At 35.3% G+C, this 25,919-nt stretch overlaps 1 protein-coding gene across 15 annotated transcripts in view; it reads right to left on the reverse strand.

Annotated features, from left to right (window-relative positions):
• Positions 1-25,919, reverse strand: part of LOC121998259 (protein PTST homolog 3, chloroplastic-like) — a 44,114-nt gene that overhangs the window by 11,494 nt on the left and 6,701 nt on the right. For 2 of the 15 annotated variants that reach the window (XM_042553079.1, XM_042553078.1), the window contains exons 4-9: positions 21,231-21,268; positions 21,098-21,148; positions 20,969-21,022; positions 20,245-20,364; positions 19,766-19,890; positions 17,704-17,764 (exon numbers count right to left, since the gene is read on the reverse strand). In XM_042553079.1, coding sequence (XP_042409013.1) covers positions 17,704-17,764; positions 19,766-19,890; positions 20,245-20,364; positions 20,969-21,022; positions 21,098-21,148; positions 21,231-21,268 — 449 coding nt within the window. The other 13 variants (XR_006116461.1, XR_006116462.1, XR_006116463.1 and 10 more) reach the window with 13 other exon arrangements.

The following is a 25,919-nucleotide window of genomic DNA, read 5'->3' on the forward strand; positions in this document are numbered from 1 at the left end:
TTTTATTGATATCTTATTGCAATTCATTTGTGTGTTATATTTTTTCTAGTTGTCAAAGGGGGAAGAGTAGATGAATTTAAGTTAACATGTTTAATTTTGTGCTGTGCTTATTCTTATTCTGGCATTGTTTATTATTTTTACAATTTTAATATTATTTTCTATATGATCATTGTTTCTTATATTTTACTTAGCATGTTCTCATGACATGCCTATTTTTGAGATTGCTTACATGATTTATGATGCTTATTGTTCCTAATTTTTACAATTACCTATGACTTAGTTTTTGCAATTTTGCTTATGTTTATTGTAGACACGTTGATATATGTTGATTTTATAAACATGTTCATTTTCATATATTCATACTTATTTATTTTTCTCTAGTATCAAACTTTTGGTACCAAGTAAAAACAAGTAATTAAGCTAGTATAATTTTATTTAGCATGTTCTTATTCTTCCTTAGTAAATGCTCTCATGTAATACATTTGTGATATTGTCATTTTATTTTCATAATAGCTTTGTTATGTTATTACTGACTTAATCTTATTATATCATGTCAATTACTATATTTCGATATGATGTTTAGTGTTATTATATCTGATGTGGTGGGAACTAAAGAATCTTTGATTCGAATATGAACATCGAAAATAATCTTTTGAAGACCTATTAATTCAGCATATATCAAAAAATTGATTCAGCAAAATACTAAAAATAGGCATCTATAAACTTATCGTTTTGGAAAAAAGAAACTTCAGAAAAGTTTATTAATAAAAAACAACTGCCCTAACGTCAACTAAACAAATAGTTTAAATAGTCTCAAAAATCTAACGATGCAAAAAACGAAAATAACCTTAAAAAAAGACAATTCTTCGAAGCCATCAAAAAGGCTTTAAACTATTTTTTTGGGTCTAAGACTAGGTTGTTATGGATTACACCCGGTAACCAATTGTAGATTTTTGAACAAGTTTCGATTTAATGTATTGTGTGTCTCATGATTCAACCCGAGTCAAAAGTTATGGTCTCTCACAGATTATCCGCCCGTGGTCGCCAATCAAAACGGTCCCAAAACTCTAGGCTCTGTTGCTCCACATTATTCTCCCAGTGTAGAAAAATTCACCCTTGAATTATTTGCCACATAATCATCAAAAGAATCACCGTGGAAAGAAATCAAATATTTCACATTAAAAATATCGACAGTGCGAATATGACTAGACAGCTTCAAATGATAAGCATTTAAATTCATTTTCTCAACAATCTCAACAAGACCAATCTTCTTGGCTGACAATTTGGTATAATCCCTAGCAAAACAATCCTTAGTTAAAACTACTCACACAAAGTCCCCAACATCAAACTAAAGTGTCGGCATTTTTGGTTTGCTTTATGTTTGAACTTGGAATTAGAGATAGATATTCATGAACTATTTCATAGACATCCTGTAAGCAATTCACAAAATCTGCTACTTTACCATCGACAATAGTCTTTCTTGGCAACGACAACAATCCCAATGGACCACGAGACTAAGCTGAGTAAACCACCTAGAATGGAACGACACCAATACCGCGATTCACTGCATGGGTGTGAGCAAATTTTGTCTTAGCTTTTGATCTCAACTCTTCATATGGTCTCCTACTAAGCAACGCAATAAATTGCCAAGTGACCTATTCACAATCTTCGTTTATCCGTCAGTCTGAGAATGATAAGCACTACTGAAATTCAACTATGCATTGACCATCCTCCACAAGTTGCGCTAAAAATGGCTAAGGAAACGAGTGTCTCGATCTGAAACAATGGACGTAGACAAACCATGAAGTAGTTATCTCAAAAGAACAATTGTGTCACATTAACAACATCTATAGTCTTCTTGCAAGGAACAAGATGAACCATCTTAGAAAATCTATCAACGACAACAAAGATAAAATCAATACCTCACTAGGTACGTGACAAACTCAGTACAAAATTCATGCTAATATCAACCCAAGGTTGAGAAAGGATTGGCAAAGGCATGTACAATCCAACATTAGTGGCTACCTCCTTAGAGAGACAAATTTTGCACCGCTACACATGCTTCTCGACTTCTCACTGCAAAATAGACCAAAAGTAGAAAGTCTGAACCAAGTGCAACGTTCTATCCCTACCAACATGCCCCTCACCATGCAATTCCTTGATTATCTGCAAGAGAAGACTACAATCTGGAATGCATAATTAATTGCCCTTAAACAGAAATCATCATGCGGTAAAAATTATGTTTTCTTCTCGACATGTACATCTTGCAGTATCACAAAAAAATAAGGATTAGTAGTAAGCAAATCACAAAAAGAATCAAAACCTAGCACCTCAACCCACATCGTAACCAGTAGGCTACTCCTTCAACTCAAAGCATCTGTCACCCGATTAGCAACCCCTGCTTTTTGTCTAACCACATAAGTAAATTGCTCCAACCATGGTTTGCAAATCACGATCTAGGTCGTAGGATCCTACAATAGGGAAGAAGTAAATCGATCCAGGATCGATTGAGATCGAGTTTTGTAATAGAATCAGATCAAGATAGCCGAAATCGTACAAGATCGGTGAGATCAATACAATCTTACGTTAATGATTCTACTCACACCGGAACAACAACACAAACGAGCATTTTGATTATTACTATTTTAAATCAAGAAATAGTAACTATCAAAACTATTTCAAAACAACTTTACAATATCCTTATATAGTCCCAATTCACTAATTGCAAGATGAAAATACCAAAAACACTTTAAATACCAAAAATATAAAATTACTAAAAATAGTAAAAAAAATGTTCGAAGGCTCTAAACAATATTTTTCAGATCCGAAAGTTGGCTGGTTACAGGTTCCACCAGGTAACAAATCTAAGGCTATGAACGATTTTCGATCCAAAACAAAGAGCATTTTATTCTGATACCCGAGTCAAAAGTTGTACTGATGTAGCGCAAGATATTGAATCCGGTGATTCACACACGAAAACCAGAAGTAATCTTCTACAACCTGTTGATCCGAAAAGAAATTCCAGGAAATAGGAAAAATCTAATGTTCCCAAGAAGGAGACAATGGCTAGAAATAGTAATAATCAAAATTGTCTCAAAACAACTAATTACGACGTTAAACCCAAAAACTAATCACGAACAGCAGAGGGGCATCGATGGCTTGCAAAGGGGGACGTGTAAAGTTTCTCGTGACAGGATTAGTTGTCCTCGTCGACGGGCAGCAGAAGCGGAATCGTCGACGGCTTGCAAAGTGGGATGCACGAAGTTTCTCGCGACAAGGTCAGCCGGAGAACTTTAGGTTTCTTGCAGCTTGCAGAGAGAGGCGCGCGGATGAGGGGCGGCACAGTGGAAGTGAAGTATAACTTTAGATTTGTAATTGAAATCTTAACCAATTAATTCAATAAACTCTTAACTTAAATAAGATAATTTTAATAGGTTTCCTCAAACCCTAATCGAATTATCCCATTAAAATATATATATATTTATTTATTTTAAAATTTTAAAATTATAAATAAATTATATTTATTTATTATATATATTTTCAACTTATTATTGCCATTAATAGCATTAATATTATTAATATTAATTTAATTTAATTTAATTTATTCTAAAGGGAATTTTAATCAAATTTCAAATTGATTTAGTCTTCATTAATCAATTTGATCATCCTATCAAATATTGAATTAAATTTTAACAATTTTTTGTAGGATCATATGATTATACGATTCAATCCCGACCGATCCAATTCTGACCTCAAATCAATCCTGAGTCGGATCGCGATCATACAAACTACGGCTTCAAATAAGTAGCCCATCCCGCATGGCGGGTTGACACCTTGTTTTGCTGGTGTAGATGTCTCAACAAATCATGATCTGTGTAAAAAAATAAATTCCCTGTGAAATAAATAGTAGCGTCAATGTCTCACTACTTACACAATGGCATAAAACTCAACATCATAAGTGTTGTAATTAAGTTTTGCTCTAGATAACTTTTCACTAGAAAATACCATAGGTCTATTATCCTGTCAAAACCAACTTTAGAAGTGTTTGTGTGTAACTCAAAAGGTTGTGAAAAATCTAGGAGCACTACGATTTACGCAGTTGAGTCGTTCTTTAATCAATCGGAAAGTTGACTCTGCATCATCAATCCACTCAAACTTGCTAACCTTCATACAATCCATTATAGGAGCCATGACGCTACTGAAAGAAGCAATGAAATGTCTGTAAAATGAGGCCAAACCATGAAAATTCCTTGCTTCTATTAAGGTTGTAGGTGTAGGTCATTCCTTCACAGCTTGTCTCTTAGTGTCGTCGACTTCTAAATCAACTTCCAAAACTAGATATTCCAAAAAACAACACCTTAAGGGCCAAAAACACACTTCTTCATTGCACTATTAAATTTTTCCATGTGCAAGACACTAAAAACCTCCCTCACATGCTAAAGATGTATTTCAGGAGTCACACTATATATCAGAATATCATCAAAACACACTACAACAAATCTACCAATAAACGATCGCAATAACTAATTCATCACATGCATAAAAGTAATAGGAGCATTGGACAAACCAAAAGGCATCACTAGCCACTCATGCAGCACCTCCCTAGTCTGCAAAGTTGTTTTCCATTTATCCCTCGGCGTAATACGAATATAATAATAAACACTCTTCAAATCTAGTTTAGTAAACACAGTTGATTCACTAATTTGGTCAAGCAAATTATTTAAACGAGGAATGGGGAAACGGTACCTAATAGTGATATGACGGCCCTATCGTCCGCACACATATGCCAAGAACCATTCTTCTTTGGCATCAAAAGAGATGGCACAAGGACTCATGCTCTCCCTTATATGGCCCTTAATCAACAATTCTCCAGCTGTTGTCGCAACTCCTCATGCTCACACGAGCTCATCCTGTAATGTGATATGTTCGGCAGTGTCACCAACTCCAAATCAATATGATGTTGAATATCACGCAATGGATAACTCCTCGATAAAAATATCACTAAAGTCTACAATCAGTGGAGCCATTAAATCCGGAACAATGTTAAATTCAACCACCTCCTTTCCCATCAACATATACTCCCTTTTAGGCTCCTACAGTTCCATGTCAACCTGAGCCAAAGACAATAAAATCGAAATATTGGTTTAGGTTGGTCCACCGCCTATCTGCAAGGTAGTAGCACAATTTTAACTCCCTCAAACATAAAACTATAAGTATTAGTTCGCCCATCATGATGCACACCTCTATCATACTGCCAAGGTCTGTCTAACAACAAGTGACAAGCATCCATAGCTACTACATCACACCAAACATCTTTAACTTCAGGCCAATAGAAAATGAGACAAGAGCCCTCTTAGAAACCGATACCTCACCACCCTTCTTAAACCACACCAATTTATAAGGCTTAGGATGATCTTCAGTTTGAATATTTAATTTCTCTACAACTTCAGCAGACACAATGTTTTCACAATTTCCAACATTGATCATAAAATGACATACCTTGCCAAGAATGGGGCATGTCGATTGAAAAATATTACTCTGCAGCCAAGCATCGTCTACCGATTTCGGCGACAAACAGGAACGCCAAACTGCCAACGTCGTCTCGACATCTCCTTCTAACAACACTTCATTTATGGTCTCCTCAGCATACATTGGGTCTCCTGTAAACTCTGCTATGCCTTCTTCACAATCATCATTCTCCACAAAGTGATCTCTTTCCTGCAACTTGTTTACACTCCGACTGCCTATGCCCAATCTCTCTACAATTGAAGCACCTTATACCGCCACTACAATCGCTTCCTTTATTAAGTTGACCAACACCCCTATTCATTCCCTCATTGATACTAATACCAATAGCCACACCACTAGGACCTCCACTCGCCATGTTCATAGGGAAAACCCCACAAGTATAACGTGCATGTTTTTCCACCATCAACGCTCTAGTGTATAGCAGACACAAATCGAGGTCAAACATATTTACAGTATCATGAATATTGAAACCCCAATAAATTGTGCCACCAACTAGTCTTTTGTTTCTTGTATTTCGTTCCTAACAATTAATTGAAAAAATTCAATGCTATATTCATCCACTAATAGAGTGTCTTGCTTCAGGTTCTGCAATCATTGATACATTAATCGTTGGAAATTGTACAGCAAAAAGGTTACCCGCATGTACTTTTTCATCTTCTCCCAATGGAAATTTTTGCCTTACCCAACCTATTTCAGATCCATTTCAGTTGCTGTCACCATGTAGTCGCCCTCCTACGTAATCTGGTAGCAATCAAAGGCACACACGTGTAGTCTGGCACCCCTTTAAAATCCAGAATTTCCTGAAACTAGTCAGTCCAATTGTAGGTTGATATAAAACTCAAGAATTTCAATTCTTATACCCGTCTCATCTACTATCCTCCTCTACTAATGCTCTGTGACACCTACGGGAAACCTCCTCATTATAAGCGTCCTCCTCATGATCACTTGCCTCCACATCCGAGTTTGCCCGGTGATTGTTATTGCGTTGAACCAAATTTCCTCTATTTTGGTTTCCCAACATCGTTGTTATCCTCTCTGTTAGCTGGTCCACAATCAGTTCAAACCGTTAGTCAATCATCTCTCGAACCCACCACTCCATATCACATTCATAAACGTTGTCAACACATTGTTGTCTTCTTGGCAGCATGATTACACATGATCAGTTCGGCTCTGATATCACCTAATGCAACAAAAACTATTGAATCCTTGATTCGAACATGAATGCTTGAAATAATCTTCTAAAGACCTGTTGATTCAGCATAATAGGAAAATAAGCATCCAAAAACTCATTTTGGGGAAAAGAAACTTCAAAAAAGTTTATTGATAAAAACAATTGCCCTAACATCAACTAAACAAATAGTTTAAATAATCTCAAAAACCTAATGATCCAAAAAAAATGGAAATAACCTTAAAAAAGACAAATTTGGATCCCCAAAAGGCTTTAAACGACGTTTTTTGATCTAAAACCAGGCCGTTACGGGTTACACCCGGTTGCTAATTGTAAATATCTAAACGAACTTCGATTTGATATATTGTGTGTCCCGTGATTCAACCCGAGTCAAAAGTTATAGCCTCTCAAAGCTTACCCTCCCGTGACCAAGATTAAAACGGTCCTAAAACTCTAAGCTCTACTGCTCCGCATCAATATCCAAGGTTCAATATGTTAAGTCAAGCCAAAGGCTTGATCTTTGACACGAACGATATTATTTTGGTATTGTGTGAATGTTCCGATACATGGTACCAGTGAAGGATGGGAGGTTAAAGGAGGAAGGATATGAAGCAAGAAAAGGAGACAATATTATGTTGAGTGATATCAAGTTTCGGAAATTTATCAAACGATACGTTTCAACGATTCCACCCAACACACTATGAGATTGATGAATAAAAATAATAACATTTTTTAATTCCTCTAAATTTTTTTAACAATAACAATAGATAAAATTGCATTTGAATGTGGATGATCTACTTGGGTTGAAGCTAAGTTTCATAGGGAGCTCATTCAGTCAAATAACACTTTAAAATGACCTTATGTCAATGCCCAAGTACCAATATCGAGGAAGTACCAATACTCGAGTTACAAAATTTTTAATTGATAGGTTTGGGATTAACTAAAGCTAATATCGAGTTACAAGTGACTTTGAAAAGGTTCAAAGTATCAAATATCAGTTAGGAACACTTCCTGTGACAGTTAATCGACCAAGATTGAAGTTTGGTCAACTAAAGATTCAACACTTCTTAAATTTAAATTTACTAAGGTGTATTTTTGTTAGTGTTGGTCGGCTAAAGTTGATTTTCGTAGATAACATTTATACTCATTATTAAAGTTGCTTTTCGTAGATAACATTTATAATCATTATTGAATGATGGTTATGTATTACCCAACACTTATCCTGTAATGTTGGTCGAACAAGGTTGAATTTTAGTTGACCAAAGTTCTTTGATAAGATGGATCATGTGTTCTGTCCACTAGTAATCCTCTATATAAAGGCTCTAGAGGATTTCTATCAAACTCAATTCATATATCTCAAAAGCCATTATTTTGCCAAGTGTTGTTTTAGCTAAAATTGCCTCCAAGGTGCCTTGTGTATGTTTTCTTCGTATATGCACACAAGGTTCTCTAGGTAACTCTTCTATTCACCTTTGTTTTCTTTATCTTTTGCATTCTAGTGACAGATCTAATTCATCCTCTTTGGTAAATCTTATGATCAAGAAAATTTGTTGTAGTAGTTATCATCCTCTCAAGACAATTATGAGATATATTTGTGTACTCAAAGCGATCTAATCATCTGGATCACTAATCTTGTATGGTACTTTTGCTTGACCATTTCTCATAGAAAATTTTTGTTTTGGGAAGGTGTTGCACCAAGACATGGGCCATGGAGTTGGAAAGATCTTAGAACTACGTTAAATTTATTTATCTATGTTGTTTTATTTCTCTTTTTAATTTTTCATTACTATCTATTTATTTTTTAATTTAATTATTATTCTTATTGCAAATTAATTGTCTCATCATACACAATTTAATTTTCTCATCACACTTTATTTTGTTCTAGTGTTGCAATTTACTTTTTTTTGTGTCGTGCAGTTTTTTATATATAATTGCTACTTTTGTTGTTGCAAAATATGTACTATTTTTGCCGTTGCACATAATTTTATACACCATTTACATATCACACACCTGCACTTGAATTTAATTTCAAACTGTTTGAAATATTTGAGTCTGCATGAAATTTTCCTCATCTATTTACCACTCTAACCGGAGTCTTGGCACAACCGTAAAGTTGTTGCACCTTGAGATCACGGGTTTAAGTCACGTAAACAACCTCTTGCAAAATGCAAGGTAAGGCTGTCATGTGGTTTGACCCTTCCCCGGGACCCCGCATTAGCGAGAACTTCATGCACCGGGCTGTTCGTTTTTTTTAATTTATTTACCCCTCTAATCAATCTTTAAGTTTATCAGTTTAGGTCTTCACCAAGTTCACCTAAAGTGGATGTAATTCGGCTAAAGTAGTTAGAGTCTTAGTTAAGTTCACCTAAGTAGGATGCAACTCAACCATGGTGAATCAGCTAGTGGTGAAACACTCATCTCAGTTTAACATAGTTTGGTCACTTGGCAGTGCCAAGATAGATCAATTTATAGGTCAAGTAGATCACCTAACTTAGCTTAAGTTGAAATAGGGATAGGGACATTCAACTTCTTTATGCCTAATCTCTCTGTTAAAATTGATAAAAGCTACTAAAAGCTCTAAAAATATTATGAAGGGCCATTGAAGAAGCTATAGAAGGATGGCAAGATTGCGTTATGAAGCACAAAGAAGGCTAAATAATTCAAGAGGAAGAACCCTTGAAAGCCAGTTAAACCCTGAGGCAGAATTGGAGTTATCTCAAAGACAGCGGGCTTCGCTGGTCCCTGCTGAAACTTTATACTCAACAAACTGGTCGGAACCCAGACACAGAGTTTATCAGCATTACTCTGAGACAAGAATATTGGTTATAGGGGGACAACAAAACCTCCCTTTAATCAATCAAGAAAGTTTCTCCAGATTAAGGCAAGAAGGTATGCAACTCATTCATCTTGGGTTAGTAATGATCAGAATACATGCTTTACACCGCAGGAATGCTGGAGTAAATGCCTTAGTAGTCCTTCGGGATACTCGATGGAGGGATGATAGATCCATTATCGGCACCATGGAGATAGATTTGACGGGAGGTACGCAGCTAGTATATATTGCTCCCAATATGATGTTAAATATTGAAGATTTCTATAATCATATTGAGCTAGCAATCCAAACACATGGCTATGAGGAATGGAACTCTGCAGAATCTAATTTGTAAATAACCACACATACCTCTCCCCGGAAATCTGAATCAATGACACCAGCATTGATTAGATAATTAAGACGAAGGGCTGCGCCTGATCTTGGTGCAATGCGTGCATAGTACCCTTCTAAAAATTCCAGGCTAATACCTGTTTTAGCCATATATTGTTGTTGAGGTAATATATGCACCTCTTCGTCTAAGAATAAGTCATAACCAGCTGCTCCTTTTGTCTTTTGAACAGGTATTTTAGCTGTACTGGTTAAGCATTTGACCTTTAGAAATTGATATTCTTCTTGTTGGGGTGCTTTGTTCATAATGCTTCGCAAGTATGATGTGTAATCAAGTAATTCCTGGATAACCCTTTCCTCTTTATGATATGGTGGAATAACTTCAGTCTTTTTGAGCTTTAGGGTTTTGTTTAGATAAAAAGGGCCGCATGCAGGACAGACGGTCATTCTGCAAATTAGACAATGAATTCTCATAGAATCAGTTGTGATTAACTTACAGAGCGTACAGCAGAGGTACTTGCTATCAGTAATAACTTGATTTTCCTCCCATTGATGTTGGCAATTTTTCATTTTATCTCCAACGAAAACTTGACTTCTCCATCCACAATTTTCTGCTCCTAACATATAGATGGTATCCTGTATCCAAGGAGTGTCATCAAGAATAAGATTAATATAACCTGTTTCAGTTTCTCCTTCAGAGAAAGAGCAAATAGCATCCGAATCTGTCTCATTTAGGTCCACCGAGAGAACATCATAGTCCGATGGTAAGTCTAGTTGTTCTATAAATGATGCACGGGCAATATTTCCTGTTTGCTTTTTACAGTCCCGTGCAAAAATGTCCTGGTTCCCCGCAAATAAAGCATTTGCACTTCTTCTGCTGATCTGCCTTCTTTTTCTTAAAGACACGAACATGAGAATCGTGAGGTTTACCTTTGTAGGTCTTCGCCTTGCGGAGCCCGTATTTCTTTTGCTTGTTATAATACCCAGGAATGGGTATTTTACTACAAAAAGCCAGATCCTTGACGCTTTTTTGTATAGCTGCTTTCTTACATATTTCTGCCAAATATTGATATGTAAAATGTATTCGAGGAATAACACCAACCTGATTTGCCGGGTATTTTGCTTTAAATACTGCTTCAACTTCATTTCCAATTATTGGTGGCATTTTCCTGAATAGCTTATCAGATAATTCAAGGCTTATAAACATTCTTCCAGATTTTGCAGCCAAAATTTTGTAATCATTAAGATAATTAAAAATATCTTTCATGTTATGACATGTGAGGCGTTCTATGTCAATATACGCCTGATCTTGTTCTACTGTTGAACCCTGATATGGGTCTTCCAACAGAAATGACCTTCTAATAGCAGACAGGATATTTTGTGTTTCACCGGCTATTTGGATCAGAGCTTCATACTCTGCGGCGTAGGCCATACGCCATTGTATCCACATTTTTTTCTCATTTTCTCCCAATAGATTTTCAATAAATTGAACTTTCTGAGCATTATCTAACCAGGTTTTTTGGTTAACTAAATTGTTGGTAATTGATTCCCAACGAGAAATAACTTCAGAATACTGACCTATGTCTTCTGGGAGAATTAGTATAGCTCCGTCATTTGTTTGAGCTGAAGGGAGTGCCCATGGTTGGTGGTTAATCCCTCGGGGCCTGAATCTTCCATTTATAGCTGGAGCTTCTACTTGTATTGTCCTGTTCTCAATTTGTCCTGGTGGATAATTTACCTGTCCCATTAATGGTTCCTGTGGGGGGTTGTATCTTGATATAGCACTGCTACTTGCTAAGACATTCTCATTCGTTGCCATACTTCTTAGGATTGGGTAATCCAGGGTTTCAAGCTGCTCCATAATAGAATCCGTTCCCATATGAGCTGCTTCATTGTTTTGCCCTGCATATGGTAACCATTCATTAGGTTCATTACCTTCCTGTGATGTTGTTTCTTCATGAATAGAAAGTCCTCTGACTTCATTGGTCATAGCTTGTTCCGCTTCATAATGTTCTTCAATCCTTCCAACTTGTTCAACTATATTTTGCCAGTATTCGTCAGATACTTCATCTTCATCATCCCATCGTGGTTGCTGTAAAACTGTTGTAGGAGATAAGCTTGGATATTCATTTTCTAGGTTTTCTAGACCTAGAAAATAAGTTTCTCTATCATCGTCTTCCTCTTCTTCATTTTCTTGAAAATATTCTTCTCTGGGAGGTGTTGGTAAGTCTTCTAGTTCAAACTCTGGGTCATCTTCCCAGGGTGTGTCTTCCCAAATATTCGGAAACACTGCTTCAGATATTGTTGCTGCCTCATCATTTTCATCTTCCCATCCCGTGGGTGGTGGCATTTCTGTAAGAAAACTATTTGGGATATCATATCTAACCATATAATCATACTTACTGCTTGGTTCACCAAGGGTATCCCATCGTCCTTCTTTGAATTTATTTTTATTCCTCCTTCTGGCTTGTTGCCTTTCTTCTTCTTCATCGTCGGTATCCCAATTTGGATATTCATATGAAGGAATGTCTGACGGTAAAGATAATTCACTTATAAATACTCCAGCAAACTCTTCTTCTCCTTCATCTGTAATTCTTTCAGTATCAAAACTGCTAATTCTTCTGGGCTCCTGACTTTGTGTTGCTTTATATCCCTGAAATGTTAGTGTAACAGAACCATCTAATAAGGTTGAAGTTCTTACTTCTTGAGGATTTCTTATTTGTGATCCTGTAGGAGGTTGCAAAATCCATCTCATGCCCTGTAAATCAGTTATCGATCTTGGAGATGCTGCTACTGCATGTATTCCTGTACTTGCTAGATAATCTGCTACATTCTGAACATTGTATCTGAAGCCAGCATAACTAGTATTTGTCAACCTCCCTATTAATCCTCTGGTTATCAACAGATTAGATTCTGCAGAGTTCCATTCCTCATAGCCATGTGTTTGGATTGCCAGCTCAATATGATTATAGAAATCTTCAATACTTAACAGCATATTGGGAGCAATATATACTAGCTGCGTACCTCCCGTCAAATCTATCTCCATGGTGCCGATAATGGATCTATCATCCCTCCATCGAGTATCCCGAAGGACTACTAAGGCATTTACTCCAGCATTCCTGCGGTGTAAAGCATGTATTCTGATCATTACTAACCCAAGATGAATGAGTTGCATACCTTCTTGCCTTAATCTGGAGAAACTTTCTTGATTGATTAAAGGGAGGTTTTGTTGTCCCCCTATAACCAATATTCTTGTCTCAGAGTAATGCTGATAAACTCTGTGTCTGGGTTCCGACCAGTTTGTTGAGTATAAAGTTTCAGCAGGGACCAGCGAAGCCCGCTGTCTTTGAGATAACTCCAATTCTGCCTCAGGGTTTAACTGGCTTTCAGGGGTTCTTCCTCTTGAATTATTTAGCCTTCTTTGTGCTTCATAACGCAATCTTGCCATCCTTCTATAGCTTCTTATTTGATCTTCCTGTGTTGAAGTAACTGGCTCCACTTCTCCAGTAATTGTTGGTCTGTTTATTGTTCCAGAGATCACTGGCCTATTCCTTGTCGCCATTCAGTTTCAGTTTATCCTTTTCCTTTTTGAAAATTTTTAGGGGATCTTGATAGACGTAGAAAGGATCTCTTTTAACTGACCTTTCTTTGCTCAGGTGCAGTCCTTCCAATTGCTTAATAAGGCTTGATACCTCCTCTGTGTTGCTTAATGCATCATCATAATCTTTATTTCTTGAAGAGGGAGGAAAGTTCATGAAACTTGCCTTTTTACTTCTTGAACAGTTTTCTTAATGCTTGATATCTCAAAAATCAACTCCTTCAGGTCCTCCTTTGTTACTGGTTTGTATGACAAGATTTCCCTTTGGAGTGATAATATTCCTTCCCGAATTTTCTTTTGTTCTTGAGAGATTCTGATAATATCTTCGTGGTTTTGCTTCAGCAATTCAGTCACAGTTTTGTATTCTGCAATAGAGACTTTTGAGTGCAATAGTAACCTATCGTAGATTACACCAATATTATTAGAAATTCCTTTCAAAGGTTCCTTTACTTCAAGATCAAGATATTCTAGTTTAGCAGTTCGGGAGTTCTGATACCAATTTTTAATTGTTTGCTCAAATCTTTCAGACATGTTAATAAATAAATTTTAAGACATTCTTTACCCCTCTAGCTTACCATAAAATCCTTTTTCAGATATTTCTCGAGCCCTGCTCCTTTAATCTTACTGAGACCTTCTATGGCTCCATATGGGGTTTAGACTTATCTCAAATTTATTCAAAAACAGCTAAAATTTTTGAACAAATATTAAAGATTAGATCATACCTGTTGAATCTGCTTTCGCCAGAATATCCTGATGTAAGTTTTAGCCAAGAAACCTCATATTGATACCAACCTCGCTCTGATACCAAGTAGAAACGTGGTGTTAAACAAGAGGAAAACCTGAGTCTAGATCCGTGAGGATACTTGAACCCAGAAAATTTTTATTTCTGGCACACTTACAAGCACTCTTACAACTGTAGTAGACTTGAGAGGTATGTGTGGTTATTTACAATTTTTCTACAATAACCTTATCTCTTGCCCATGGTAGTTCAGTAGCTCAGTTAATTTTTGAAAAGATTATGACACCACCGGTAATTGAAGTCACTAATCTTGAAAATACTGAGCGAGGAGATGGAGCATTTGGCTCAACTGATGCATTAATGGCTGATGAAATTGAACCAAGACTAAGTACACAGGAATTGGCATTTTCAGCCTCCAAAAAATCCTTGATTAATAGGCTCTATAATATGGAGGTTATTTTACAAATACCAGGCATCAGTAATACAAAGGTACAAGCAATTCTTGATACTGGAGCAACAACATGTTGCATATGCAAAAATGCAATGCCAGAAGAAGCCTTCGAAGAGATCAATTATAAGGTTTTATTTTCCGGAATTAATTCTCAACAGGAGTCTTCAAAAAAGTTAAAAAATGGGTATATGACCATCGGTATTCACAAATTCAAAATTCCCTTTACATATCAATTAGAGATGAATTTAAAGGATGGTATTCAGATGTTAATTGGTTGTAATTTTATCAAATCTATGGCGGGAGGACTCAAGATTGAAGGTACAGAGGTAACCTTTTATAAGGAAATCACAACCATTAAAACCTCTCCAGAAGTTTTCATTTCTGCTAAAGCAATCCCGGAGCTCGAGCTTGATGAAGATGAGTATTTAAATATTTATGATATTTCTCCACAATACTCTCTATTTAATATTGATTTTAAAGCTCGATATTCTCCCATATTTCAAAGACTGAAGGAATCCGGCTATATTGGCAATGACCCCCTTAAATTCTGGGCAAATAATAAGGTATTTTGTACCTTAGATATAATTAATCCTGATCTGACAATACAGGATAAACCGCTGAAGCACATAACGCCCTCTATGGAAGCAGCCTTCAAATTTCATATTGATTCACTTCTCAACTTAAAGGTGATTCGTCCTAGCTGGAGTCGACATCGAACGATGGCTTTTATAGTCCAATCAGGCACAATGGTTGATCCAACTACGGGGAAAGAAACTAAAGGTAAAGAGAGAATGGTTTTCAATTATAAATCCTTAAATGACAATACATACAAGGATCAGTACTCTTTGCCTGGGATTAATTTAATCCTTAAGAAAATAGGTAATGGAAGAATTTTTTCCAAATTTGACCTAAAATCGGGATTTCATCAAGTAGCAATGGCGGAAGAATCAATTCCATGGACAGCTTTCCTGGTGCCACAAGGACTATTTGAATGGCTGGTAATGCCATTTGGTTTAAAAAATGCACCAGTCATTTTTCAGAGAAAAATGGATTCTTGCTTTAAAGACTGTGAAAAATTTCTAGTCGTTTATATTGATGATATCCTGGTTTATTCTGAAAATGAGGAACAGCATTGTCGCCACTTAAATCAGTTTCTTGATATTTGCCAAAAAGAAGGACTAGTCCTTTCTCCAACAAAAATGAAGATTGCTAGATAGAATTCTTGGGAGTTATTATTGGCAATAGAAAAGTCAAACTGCAGGAGCATATTATCAAGAAAATTATTAATTTCGATGAAAAGGTTATAACAACTCTGAAGGGATTAAGATCTTTTCTGGGTATTCTTAATTATGCTAGATCACATATCCCGAATTTGAGTAAAATTCTTGGTCCATTATATTCCAAAACTTCACCCCATGGTGATAGACGTTTCAAGGCAGCAGACTGGAAAATTATAAAAGAAATCAAAGGTTTGGTCCAAACATTACCAGATCTGGAATTACCTCCTCAGGAAGCATATTTGATAATTGAAACGGATGGAAGTATGGAAGGATGGGGAGGAGTATGCAAGTGGAAAATGGCAAAATACGATAGCAGAAAAACTGAGAAGGTATGTGCATATGCCAGTGGAAAGTTCTCCGTGATTAAATCCACAATAGACGCTGAAATACATGCTTGTATGGAGGCGTTATCTGCGTTCAAAATTCATTATTTGGACAAAAAGGAAATTACGTTGAGAACCGACTGCCATGCAATTATAAAGTTTTTCAACAAATCAGCAAGTAATAAACCATCCCGTGTCAGATGGATCGCATTTACTGACTACATCACTGGAACAGGCATTAATATTGAATTTGAGCACGTGGAAGGTACCAACAACCAGCTAGCAGATGTGTTATCACGAATAGTGCGTCATGTCACTAATAAAGTCACTTTACCTGAGTGCCAGCTCCAATTATTAAAGCAAGTTTGTGAATCGGTGGAGGAAACGCAGGATGCAAGCGACAACACAAAAGAGATTCTTGGCAACACAATCAAAACCCTGTTCACTAGAGCTTTACTTAGTGGTGAAGAAAAGAACTGAGCCCCGGGGAGCCGTTCTTTCCTTACACCACTATTGAATGGCAGACAAACTTTAATAATGTAACTATAGATAAGATTCGATCACTATGTAATCGATCTTATCAGATGCTCTTCCTAGCTTATAAATAAGTGTTCCTAGTATGCTTAGAAACACAAGCGAGAGATACTCGAAGTGTTACTAAGCCAGAGTACTTGTAAGTGTGAGCTTTCCTGTAAGTGTGAGTCTACTACAGTTGTAAGAGTGCTTGTAAGTGTGCCAGAAATAAAAATTTCCTGGGTTCAAGTATCCTCACGGATCTAGACTCAGGTTTTCCTCTTGTTTAACACCACGTTTCTATTAAAACCTTCTGGTGTGTGAACAAAAAAAAATTATAGTTTAATTTTTTTTAGGTCAAGATGAATGAAATTTGGCTAAATAGAAGCATTTGACACAACTTAGGCAAAAAACATTTTGAAATGAAGAGAAATCTCCATGTCACTTCCTTCTTTTTTGTTCTGCCTAAGGTAACAGACAGGTAGATACCACCTGCCTTTCTCACCATTAGTTTCTCATAGGAAATGTGGGCTTAAGCTGAAACATATTATGTTGTACATATTGACTTCTCATAATCCTCATTGGGTTTGGCAAATGTTTGTGTTTTTGGAGGTTTCAATGAATATATTCAAAAGTTCCTTTCAGTAAACTCCTAAAGATGTTTTCAAATTCATCAAGCAATTCCACATGGCATCAAATGAAATAGGTCTGCATATCATTTATACATTGACTTGGTAATTTCAAATATTGTTAAATTTTCAAAGTACAAGATAAACTAATTAAGATTTAAGTAAAATGATTACCCAGTCTACAAGAAAAAATAGTTCGATGAGTGATGCAATCAGAACGCTTTTAGACTAGTCTACCTTCCTAGTGTCAGTATACGGAGGCTAGAAGTTCCATTCAATGAAATATCACTTTTCAATCAAGCATATGTTCTACCTCAGTTACCTCATAAATTCCAGGATAAAGCCACAAGACCGTAGACCAGAGCTCCGGCTTCCTGCAAAGTTTAACATTGGATAAATATAATAAGGAGAATTCCAATAAAAATTCACCAGTTACCAAAAGTTAATCGAAAAAAATGGCAACAGCAACCATAATGATTTGGTACTTCAATGTTGGTTTTCTTGACTAAGTAGCCTGATAGGACTCATTTTACTTTTCTTCAGTCATTTTATTTATTCCATTGTGTAACTTGACACTGGACAAAATTTCTGGTCTCATCCTCTTTGAAAAATAATGTTATAGAAGGATTTTCTGGTAAATAGGTATTTTTCTAGAATAAACAGCTATTTTACTTCCTCTCTCAAGATTGAATAATGTAATCCATTAAGAACGAAGAACATCAACAGAATTTTCAAAATAATTGAGGCTGCATCAGCCTTATTTTATTGTTGTGCTAATGGATTGCAAGAAACAATCCTTTTGGACTAAATTATTAGATCCTCATTGGCAAATCACTATGTTCAAACTATACATTGTAATGTGACAATACTCTAGTCTAATTCATTAAAGAAGAAAATTCTTGAATCTGATATCATGGATCCAGACGTCCAGCATCATTTGCATGTTTTTTGAAAGAAAATTTACTCCTAAAACTATGCAGACTTTGAAAAAATCAGTTTACTCCTAAAATGTGCCATCTTCTAACACTTTTCCCTAAATCATAGACAGCATGGATCCCTCGCAAATAAACAAAACACATATGCACTGTTGATGACATTTCCTATCCAAATTCTGACGATCTATTTCATAGCAAAAGGATAACTGAATTCAAACTAATACGATGCACACGCATTTCTGAGGTCTGAGGGAAAATTGCAAAGTGGTGCAAATTTTGACAGGCTGCCTGAAATTTAAGTTTCTGTTAAAGAACTTAGGATTCCCCACAAATTAGAATAAAGTGCAATATTGTCTCGCACTTTAAATGAAAACAATATCAGAATGGACCAACTTTTAAAAAGGGTGAAAACACAGAAGTTAATGATAACAATTTGAAATTGGAACCTCCATAATAACTGGAAACAATAAATTTTGATCATGACTAAAATATACTCTTTTTTATCATCTATAAGAGATAAGTAGTTCACTATCCATGAATAAGACAAAGGTGGTGAAAATAAGCCATTTTTTAGCATCAACGAGGAAGAGTAAGAGCTAGAGAGTGGTGTTTTGATAAACAGTGTCTATATTAGCAGCTGCAAGCCACCAGCTCTCAAATTAAATCATTATTGAAGTTCCACTTAGACTTAGTAGCATATATAAAAAAAGTCAGAGCCTAACTAGTGCTCAGCTGTCAGTTACATGAATTTTCATTCAGATGAACTCTATGTAATAATATAGTTTTACTTTCTACCTACGTACACTTTTTATACCTAACACTCTTGACATTAAACCTATCAAACTGGTTGGCCTGGACTGACACTATAGACATGAATGATATTTGTACAAAAATCAACTATATAAAAGGTAAGATAACTTGGTTTTAAAAAATTTATTGTCATGAGGATTCAAAGGTAAACCTACCACTTCATCAGAGATTCTCTCAGCCAACACCAATGCAATGCTTCTATAACAATTTAAAATATTCTACACCATTATGTATCAAAGAAAAAATAGTCAATGAAAGGATCAACAAGATTTCTAACACAATAAGATGTGTGCTTCCTTGATGGATATTGAATTAAAATAAAGTCACTAATATTGTTCAGGATAATACAAAGATAAATCAATCAACAATACTAACAATGAATCTTCATATGGCCTACAGATACTTGATGAAAATCTAAAGGGAGACAACAAAGCAAAGGTAATATGATATTGCACTTTAGTTCCTAATAGCCAAAATGGAAAATCAAAAGCTATTGATCATGATTTCTGAAAAACATACTCCAGCGACAATAAACAAATCTAAACTGATAAGATGTCCAAGATCAAGGGCTTAATACAGATCAACTATCAGCATGAATACAAGTAAATTGAATAACTATCCACTACAAACCTGGAATCAGGTGAATCTATGCATTCAGATGAATGATCCAAATCCATCCTGACCTTATGCTGCCAACCATTGAAGCTACCAGCAACTTCTACTACTTGACCATTTGTCCTATAATTAATATGTACCTATTCAACAAAATCATGACTTGCTACCACTTCATATAAAATTTGTAAGAAAATAGTGAATATAGTAACAGTTTGAGCATAGATATTGGATAGTCCTCTATAGCAGCATTTGGCAGTTAAAAGTTTTGGAGTTAGATCTTCCCTTCGTCGGTGTAATTTGTTACAAGTAAGATGAATGAGCAATTATTTGATCTTATCTGGCTAATGTTGGAACCTTGTATATGTTTAAAAGACCATATAATGTGCAAGGCAAAGGTATGACAAGTTAGTCGTTTCCATGATATATTTAAGCTCAATCGGCAAAAAAAAAAAATGGACATGCGACAAGGATACATAATCAAACAGCATGCATACCTCTTTTAGGCCATTTAAGTATTCCTGGGCAGCACGAAGTTCTGCATCTTTGTCAGCTATCGAACATTGTATATCACCAAGCTCAGCTTTCACGCGAGCTCGCAAATTAACTAATGCAAACTGAGGAAAAAGAAATTATTATCAGTATATCTTTTATAGATTAAAGAGTGTGTTTCAATTCGGTTTGGATGTGCCATTTGTCATACCCAAAACAAAGCATAGCCACTCTCTGAAGCAAAACTGAGCAAGTTTAGGCAAATCCAATACAATATACTACTTATTATGTTGAGTAATTATATTTCTTATTATTTTATTGATTTGATGCAGTGCAGTTATTAACTACTAACTTATTAATTTTTTTCAAAAAAATAATGATTGAGGCCTTCCCGCAATCATTAGGCATGGGGAATGACACTTGTTTTCTTAGCTTAACTACTTCATTGAGTTAATTATGTTTGTAGTTATCTCATTCAAGTGCCATGTGTTTATTGTACAACTTTATCTTTAAACACTTAATGCATACTCTGTTGAGAAGTTTATCATACCTAAAGAATTTATAATTCACATTGATAGGGTTATAAAGCAATGAATTTCAGAATGTTTGGCTGTAAATAACACCCAACTTTAAATAATTAGGCAAATATGAGACTCCCTGAAGAATGTTGAAACTATTATCTAGAAGAAGCATCAGTTTGTAATTATCTAAAGAAAAAATCATTAGTACCTTTTCATCTTCAATTTGCTTCTTTAATTGGGAGAGTTCCGTCTCCTTTTGGCACTAAGACAAATACAAGTATGGAGTAATGATAATAACACAACAAAAGGATAAGCAGGAAGCAGGCTAATATTTTACCAGCAAGCTCTTCAGATGATTAATGTCATTCAAATTGTCCCCTTCAATAGCCTAAAGGACACAATAGAGCAATTACACAATTGGATGGATACTGCACTACCGGTATATGAGCATATAGATAACAAGGAACAACCTCTGAAGGAAAATCCCTATTAAAAGCACAGCCTTTGCCTGAGGAATCATTTAGCAAATAAGAGTTCATTAATTGATGATTGTATTATATCTGCCATATTAAGTCTAAACAAGCAGAACTAGTAAGCTTTTGATTTCTAATCTAAAAGCTGAGACAAAATTATACATGTACATTATGTACCTAATGTGGATTTTGGCAAAAGTTAAAGCTTGTAGTGAGCATAGATTTTGCATCATTTCAAACAACTAATTTATCTATACCGCCAAATTATTTTAGGCTTTCAATCAAACTCCATCAACAAATGGATGCCGAATGAAAGAGTGGAAGTGATGTTTCCAATGTCCTTGCACTGTTCTCAATGTATGCGGGCAAAGAACCCTGAAACTACTCCAGCAAGTAAAAGTAAATGAGAGTTTACAATAGCAAATAAACTTAAGTGTAATAAGGTCATTGGTGAGCAACACTAGCATGAGCATAGTTTAAAAGGTCTTGAACTGATTTGGAGTTTCAGCCCAAGATAAGAACGATACTGTTTCAGACCAATATGATTCCGTTGTGGTCAGGTGCTGGTCACTCCAAGGAAGCAGAGGAGTATGATGTAGAGAAGGTGGACAAAATGGAGAAAGAATAAATCTTATAGCATGGGAACCCTATTCTACTTCGTCACTCATGGAGGACCAAGACGAAGTGCTTTTCAGGGCCTTGTTGAGTTGTCTTATGCCAACCAGCACAAAAGGAAGTTTGAAACCACAATTACTCATCTTGTAAAGCTAGCAATTCAACGACAACAATCAAGTTTTATCCCACTAGGTGGGGTCGGCTATATGAATCCTTTTACATCATTGAGCTCTATCCCCTAATATATCATCTTTTATATTTAAATATATTTTATTTTATTTTATTATTAAGTCTTTTTTTGTCTTCCTCTTCCTCATTTAATATGCACATTTGTCATAGTTTCACATTGTCTAAGCACTTGTTGGTCACCTAAGTACGTGTTCATACCATCATAAACATGGCTCCCAAAGTTTTCCTCGCTAGGTGTAATCCCGACTTTCTATCTGATAGTTTCATTTCTTATCTTGTCCATCCTTGTATGTTCGCACATCCACCTTAACATTCTCATCTCTACAACTCTCATCTTCTGTTGTGCTCAAGTCAAAGATTAATATTCAGCTTCACATAACATAGCAGGTCTAACCGTCATTTTATAAAACTTTCCTTCAAGTTTTAGAGGTAAAGATTTACGATCACAAAAAACATCTGACGCTCTCCTCCATTTCAATCATCCTACTTGTATTCTATGTAAGATGTCTCTCAAATTCCTCCATCATAAATGTGTCCATACCATCATAAACGTGTCTACCGAAGTTTCCCTTAATAAATCCAACCCTGACTTTCTCTCTAATAGTTTCATTTCTTATCTGTCCATCCTTGTATGTCCACATTTCCTTTAACATCCTAATCTCTATAACTTTCATCTTCTGCTCATGTGCTTTAGTCATAGACTAATATTCAGTTTCATATAATATAGCAGGTCTAACCATTATTTTATAATACTTTTCTTCAAGTTTTAGAGGTACTTTAAAATCACAAAAACATATGGTTCTCTCCTTCATTTCAATCATCTTACTTGTATTCTACGTAAGCATCTCTCAATTCCTCTATCATTTTGTAAAAATGATCATAAATACTTAGAACTCTTACAAATAATTTATCATCTCCTATCTTAACAATTATCTCATTACGTCTGATATTACTAAACTTAAATTCCATATATTTTGTCTTTACTCTCCTAAGTTAAAACTTTTCACTTCTAACATTTTCTGCCAAGATTCGAGCTTAGTATTTTCTCCATCATGTATCTCATCTACTAAAATAATATATGTTGCAAGCAATGTGCAACACGATACCGTATCTTAGATGTGTTGACTAAGTTTGTCCATGATTAGTATAAAAAGATAGGGACTTATAGTTTATCCTTAATATAACTCTATCTGTATGAGAAATGCTTCAGTCAGTATTGTAAATGGCAGTAGACGATGGCGGGGCGGTCAGTGACCGCCTACCACCTAAGCGGTGACTAGGCAGTGCCTAGGCGGTTGAATATTATTTATTTTTTTACATAATATTAAAAATAATCATTATTCTTTATAATATTTACTTTTAATCAAATACATTAATTAAAAATTAAATATTTAATCTAAATATTTAAAAATAATAAATATAAATAAATAAATATATATATATATATATATATTAAATTAATAGGATAATTTTATTAGGTTTTAATTAAATCTATTTAAATTATCCCAATCATAGTTAAGAGTGGATTAAAATTATTAACATAAAATAATTTAATTAAATCCTAACTTACAATTTACCCGTATACCGAGTTTCAGTCGGGCAACGAGTTTGACACATCGCCGGGACAACGCGATGATTTAGGACACGTCACTAGGCCTGAGCAACGTGTCGAGGCCTATCATTGGGTCCGGATGACGCCTCCAGTCACCGAGCTCAGGCAACAAGTCTTGGCTTGCACGACGTGTACGAATGCGTTGCAAGGCCCAAACGGCTCGTGTGACCCATCCGAACTCATCGTCGGGCCCAAGCCATGCATTCGGACGTGTCGCGATGGCGAAACTGTAGCAGCGGCGACTTCAGATATAGCAGTGGCGGAAAAAGGTAAATTACCACCTACAGCATCACCTCAGCATAAGGCGGTGCGATTGATGCCCGCCTACCGCCTAGGCGGCACCTAGGCGGCCGCCTCGACCACCATTTAGAATACTGACTTTGGTTATCTGCTTGGAGTCTTCACTCTTGTCTAGAGCCGTCAATTTGGGTTCGATCGTCAAGTTGGCCCGCTCCATCAAACAATTTAAGCAGGTTGGGTTGGAATTTTATCAACCCAAGCCCATCGCGGGTTGACCAGCCTAGGCCCGGGACCCGTGCGAATCAACCCACCACGGGCTTGGGTTGGTCTACTCTTGTCATTATATCCTCATATCAATATACGTTATGTTAACACCTCTTTTTTATAGAATTATTCATATAATTTCCCTTGAGATTCTATCATAAGTTTTTTTTTAGGTCGACAAATATCATATATAAGTCTTCGTTCTCTTCATGATACTTTTCAATTAATTATATGAGGAGATGTATAACTTTTATTATTGACCTTTTAGATATAAATCCAAATTAATTTTCAATCATCGTGATCTCTTTCCTTATTTTTTTTCTATTACTCTTTCTCAAAGTTTCATGATATACTCATTAATTTAATACTCTTATAGTTTGCTAATTTTATACGTCTCCTTTGTTCTTATATAAAGGAACTAAAGTAATTACCCTCTCAAATCATAAATTTTTTTCATTTTTAATATGAGATTAAATAACTTTATAAGTCATTCAATATCTTTTACTTCTAAAGTTTGAATTCTATGATAAAACTTAAATTTCTATACTCATTTGACCTATTTAAACTACCTAAGTTAAGTTGATCACTTAAACTTTCATTAAAAAGTTATGAAAATACATCTTCCATCACACTTTTATTTCATCATTTAATATTATCCTATCGCTTTCATTTTTAATACATCTTATTTTGATAAGATCTTTTGTCTTACTCACTCTCGCTTTAGTATTCTCTTTCTCTTCTTTTGTATCTAATTTCAATATAAGCATTCAAAAGTTTCATATTTAGCTTCATTCATTATTTTCTTAGTCTCTTTCTTGGCTATTATATACTTTTTTAAGTGTATAATATTTTATAGGTGGTTATTTTTTCTTCACTTTCTCCTTTACTTTCTCATTCCACCCCCAAGATTTTTTATGTGGTGGTACACTCCCTTTAAGCCCCTGTAGAATTCAAGTCGTCATGTCTTTCTCCTAATACTTGTACTCTTATCCTCCCCTTAAATATGTTTTGCTTCCCATCCTTTAACATCCACCACTTAATTCTAAGAGTCGTTCACATTTTCCTTCTATTGATATTATACTTGAAACATACATCCAACACTACTAATCTATATTGAGTAGTTAAATTTTCTTGAATAACCTTACAATCTTTATAAATCTTTCTATCATTCTTTCTAACCATGAGAAAGTCAATTTGCAACTTAGTATTCTCACTTTTAAATGTGACATTCTCTTTTTTTTGAAAAATATATTAGCTAATATAAAGTCATATGCTATCGCAAAATTTAATATAGTTTTCCCATCTTCGTTTCTTGTTCCAAACTCATAACCCTCGTGCATCCTATCATATTCTTTATTTTTCACTCCTACATACTCATTTAGATCTCCTCGTATTAAAGCACTTTGATTGGCGGAATGTTTTGTAATACCTCATCTAGGTTGTCCCAAAACCTAGATTTATAGTGCTCATCTAATCTTACTTGAGGTGCATATAAGCTAATTATATTAATAGTTTCTTTCACCACTAATATTTTGAGAGTTATAACTCTATCACTCTTTCTAACTACTCCTACTACTTTATCCTTTGGCAAACTATCTACAATAATACCTATTTCATTTCTTATTTTATCATGTACATCATAATTTAAAATCCAAATTCTATATCATCTTAAATTTAGAACAATGCTCTTAAATTTGGAACCAATTTTCTTTGTTACCTGGATCACATAATTCTCTTCAACTTCTTTCTACCATTTTCTTCATCAA

Source organism: Zingiber officinale, chromosome 6A, assembly GCF_018446385.1.
Source record: "Zingiber officinale cultivar Zhangliang chromosome 6A, Zo_v1.1, whole genome shotgun sequence".
NCBI lineage: Eukaryota > Viridiplantae > Streptophyta > Magnoliopsida > Zingiberales > Zingiberaceae > Zingiber > Zingiber officinale.